This window comes from Miscanthus floridulus, chromosome 8 (genome assembly GCF_019320115.1).
Source record: "Miscanthus floridulus cultivar M001 chromosome 8, ASM1932011v1, whole genome shotgun sequence".
Lineage (NCBI taxonomy): Eukaryota > Viridiplantae > Streptophyta > Magnoliopsida > Poales > Poaceae > Miscanthus > Miscanthus floridulus.
In genome coordinates this window covers 123,169,634-123,173,950 of record NC_089587.1, presented here as the reverse complement: position 1 = coordinate 123,173,950, position 4,317 = coordinate 123,169,634, and the positions used below count along the sequence as shown (strand labels likewise).

The 4,317-nt window shown below is 49.9% G+C and overlaps 1 protein-coding gene across 1 annotated transcript; it reads right to left on the bottom strand.

Moving 5' to 3' along the window:
- Positions 1-459: 459 nt before the first annotated feature.
- LOC136469845 (uncharacterized) lies at positions 460-1,260 on the bottom strand. The gene is made up of 2 exons (XM_066467883.1): positions 1,162-1,260; positions 460-1,104 (listed from the first exon to the last, which is right to left on the bottom strand). Exons 1-2 carry the CDS (start codon positions 1,258-1,260, stop codon positions 460-462), a joined length of 744 nt encoding a protein of 247 aa, XP_066323980.1.
- Between the last annotated feature and the right edge of the window lie 3,057 nt (positions 1,261-4,317).

Sequence of the window (4,317 nt, the reverse complement as noted above, 5' to 3'; positions counted from 1 at the left end):
GAAGAAAGGTGTGAACCCCATGGATCGGTTCGGGGTCATTCTCAGGCTCCAGAGGATCGCTGGAACCTCTACAACCTATCGGCCGACATACTTCTTGAGTCGATAGAAGATGCGGGGCTTGAGTCCTAGGAGGACCATGCCATTGGCCCGCTCGACCTAACCGTTAGTACGCGGATGTCCGACCGAGGCCCAATCGATCCTGATGCCGTATCCATCACAGAAGTCTAGGAACTTCTTCCCGGTGAAGTTCGTTCCATGGTCGGTGATGATACAGTTAGGAACACCAAAACGATAGATGATGTTAAGGAAGAACTTGACCGCCTCTTCCGAGCGAATGTTGGTGATGGGCTTTGCCTCTATCCACTTGGTAAATTTGTCCACCACTACGAGTAGGTGAGTGAAGCCGCCCGGGGCCTTTTTGAGGGGTCCGACCATGTCGAGGCCCCAAACCATGAATGGCTAGGTGATGGGGATGGTCTGAAGCTCCTGTGCCGACAAATGAGTTTGCTGAGCATAGAACTGGCAGCCTTCACACCTGCGAATAACCTCCTCTGCATCTCGTAGCGCGGTGGACCAATAAAAACCTTGGCAAAAGGCTTTCCCGACCAGTGACCTCGGGGCCGCGTGATGTCTGTAGATTCTAGCACGGACTTTGAGGAGAAGTTGTTTCCCTTGGTCAGTCGGGATGCACTTCATGAGTACTCCCGATGGGCTCCGCTTGTAAAGTTCGTCACCAATGGCGACGAACGTCTTGGCACGTCGAGTGATTCGTCGTGCTTCAGTCCTTTCCAGTGGGAGAACCTCCTCGAGGAGGTAGGCGAGCAGTGGTTCTCTCCAGTCGACCAGATCAAGTGCCACCATGGCGACGGCGGCGGGCGACATCATCATGGAGGCACCAAGGTCAGAGCCCCTGAGCACTTGGTCGGGGTCGGGGCACGTCGGGAGGTTGGAGCCCCTGGGTGCCAGATTGATGTCGGAGTGTGTTTGGATCAGATCCTCCAGAACACGGGCAGAAGGCTCGTGGAGATCGTTGATGAAGACCATATCACGAGACAACACCAGTCTGGCAGCCAATTTTGTGAGAAAATCAGCGGCATCATTGTCCTATCGGGGGACATGATGCAGTTCGATCCCTCAGAATTTATCCTCGAGTTTGTGTACCTCCTGGCAATATGCTGCCATGAGAGGGCTCTTGTAGGAGGACTCCTCCATGACTTGGTCGATGACCAACTCTGAGTCGCCGCGGACATACAGCCGCATGGCGCCAAGCTCGACAGCGATGTGCAGTCCGTTGATGAGGGCCTCATATTCCGCGGCATTGTTTGAGGCTAAAAATAGAGACGGATAGCGTAGCAGAGCCTGCTCCCATCTAGGGAGATCAGAACCACTCTAGCCCCCTAGCCAGGCGCCATGACCGACCCGTCGAAGTACATCATCCAGTACTCATGGGTGACGTCTAGGGTTGAGAGCTTGAAAGCTCTAGTTTAGTTTTGGTGAATTGATTAAACCCTTAGTGCTAACCTAGTTTATCAAAGTGATTATGAGATAGGTAGCACTACTTCAAGTGATGAAGCAAATGAAGATCATGACATGATAATGGTGATGCCATGGTGATGATCAAGTGCTTGAACTTGAAAAGAAGTAAGAGAAAAACAAAAGCTCAAGGCAAAGATGAAATTGATAGGAGCTTTTCGGTTTAGTGATCGAGACACTTAGTGAGTGTGATCACTTTTAGGATCGATAGTCGTACTATTATAAGGGGTGAAACTCATATCGAAATGCGGTTATCAAAGTGCCACTAGATGCTCTAACTCATTGCATATGCATTTAGGATCTAGTGGAGTGCTAACACCCTTGAAAATATTTGTGAAAATATGCTAACACATGTGCACAAGGTGATACACTTGGTGGTTGGCACATTTGAGCAAGGGTTCGAAACTTCACCGGCGGAGTGCAGATAGTCCGACGGTGCCACTGGCACCCTGTACAAAAAAGATAAGGTTTCATAGTGTGCACCGGACGCTAGTCACGAAGTGACCGGACGCTGGGGTCTACGTCCGATCAGTGGAAGTAGTGAAGACGTTGGCGTCAGTCTTTGACTGGACGCTGGGTCACTTCGTGACCGGACACATGATGGGTACGTCCGGTCTCGCTGACGTGGCAGCACAAAGAAGACCATGAGTGACCGGACGCTGTGCGAGTCTGGTCGGGCTTGATCGGATGTTCGGTCATAAATTTCCTCCTCTAGAAGCTTACTGGAAGTGACCAGACTCTGGCGTCCTATGTCCGGTCGAGCATGACCGAACACGTCTGATCACGAGGGGAACCTTACTGAAAGTGACCGAACGCTAGGGTCCTGTATCTGATCCTACACTATAGAGCGTTCGATCACAACTTAAGTGCACTGATGACCATTGAGATTGGACGATCAGCATTTGAAGCAGGGACCACGTGGCGTGCATCGCATGACCAGACGTTGGGGTCCTGCATCTGGTCAATCTAACCAGAGCGTTCGGTCACCCCGAGCAGTGCCCAGTGAAGAAGTACAATAGCTCTATTTCGTGGGGGCTTCTATTTAAGCCCCATTGCCGGCTCAAGCTCACTCTCTTGGCCATTTGCATTGACATAGCAACTTTGTCAGCTTAGCCAAAGCCCTCCCACTCATCTCTATCATTGATTTATCATCTTTGTGAGATTGGGAGAGAATCCAAGTGCATTGCTTGAGTGTTTGCATCTAGAGGCACTTGATGTTCGTGTTTTGCTGCGACATTCGCTTGTTACTCTTGGTGATTGCCACCACCTAGATGGTTGGAGCAGTAAGGATCATCGAGCGGAGGTTGGAGATTGTCTCTAGCTCCGATCGTGGTAATTATGAGGGGTTCTTGACCTTTCCCTGGTGGAGAGTCAAAAGGTACTCTAGTAAATTGCTCGTGGCTTGTGTGATCCTCATCTTGTGTTGGTTGTGCGGCACCCTATTGAGGGTTTGGCGTGTGATGCCAATTAGTGCATGAACCTCCAAGTGAGTGAATCGCCACAACGAAGACTAGCTTGTCGGCAAGCAAGTGAACCTCGGTAAAAAATCATTGTGTCATCATTTAATTCCGAGGTAATTAGTTTACATTGGTATTCATTCTTGTGATTGATTGATTCATTCCTCAACTCGGTGGTATAACCATCTTGCTCACTCTCTTTACATTACCGCAAACCAGTTGTCAAGCTCTTTAGTGTAGCCAGTCATGGGAGCTTGTTAGATTGATTAGTGTGGCTCTTTAGTTAGCCTTTGAGAGCACACTAACTTAGTGTAGTGACATAGCCATTGTGTGGATAGAAACTATATAAACTAGAATTGTGGTAGGTGGCTTGCAATTTTAGTAGGCTAGCACAACACTTGCTTCGCCTCATAATTGTCTAACTGGTTTACTAAGTGTTGTTGTAGAAATTTTTAATAAGGCTATTCACCCCCCCCTCTAGCCATTAGGACCTTTTAGAGCTAGACTTTCGCCCATTCGACGATGAAGTCAGTGAGAGCCTGAGACTTAATAGCAGTGCGGGGGATATACCTGATGTCGTGACTCATGAGCTCGAGAGCCCACTTGGAGATCCGTCCTGTGGTGTCGTGGTTGCGGACGATGTCTCCCAACGGGTATGAAGGGACGACCATGACTTCGTGGTCGGTGAAGTAGTGCAGGAGCTTCTAGGTCGCCATCAGCACGGTGTATAGAAGCTTCTAAACCTAGGGGTATCGAACCTTGGCGTCGATGAGTACCTCACCGACGAAGTACACTGATCGTTGGACCTTCAAGGGGTGTCCCGGCTCCTCCCTTTCGACGACTAGGGCGGCGCTCACAACATGGTTGTTTGCCGCGATGTAGAGGAGAAGGGGTTCTTCCTGTTCGGGAGCGACGAGGACTGGGGCCGACGTCAGTGTTGCTTTGAGGTTTTCCAAGGCCTGTTGTGCCTCTTCTGTCTAGACGAATGTGTCTGCCTTCTTGAGAAGTTTATAGAGAGGCATCCCTTGTTCGCCTAGTTAGGAGATGAACCGACTCAGGGCGGCCAAACAGCCGGTGAGCCTCTGTACGCCCTTGACGTTGCGTATAGGGCCCATGTTGGAGATGGACCATGACTTTTTCAGGGTTGGCTTCGATGTCGCAGTTCGGATACGATGTATCCGAGCAGCTTACCCTTCGGAACCCTCGAAAAACATATTTTTCAGGGATTCAATTTGACGCTGAACCTTTGAAGGTTTGCAAATGTTGCGGCCAAGTTTGCGATCAAGTCGCTAGCTTGAGCCGTTTTCACCACTATGTCATCTACATA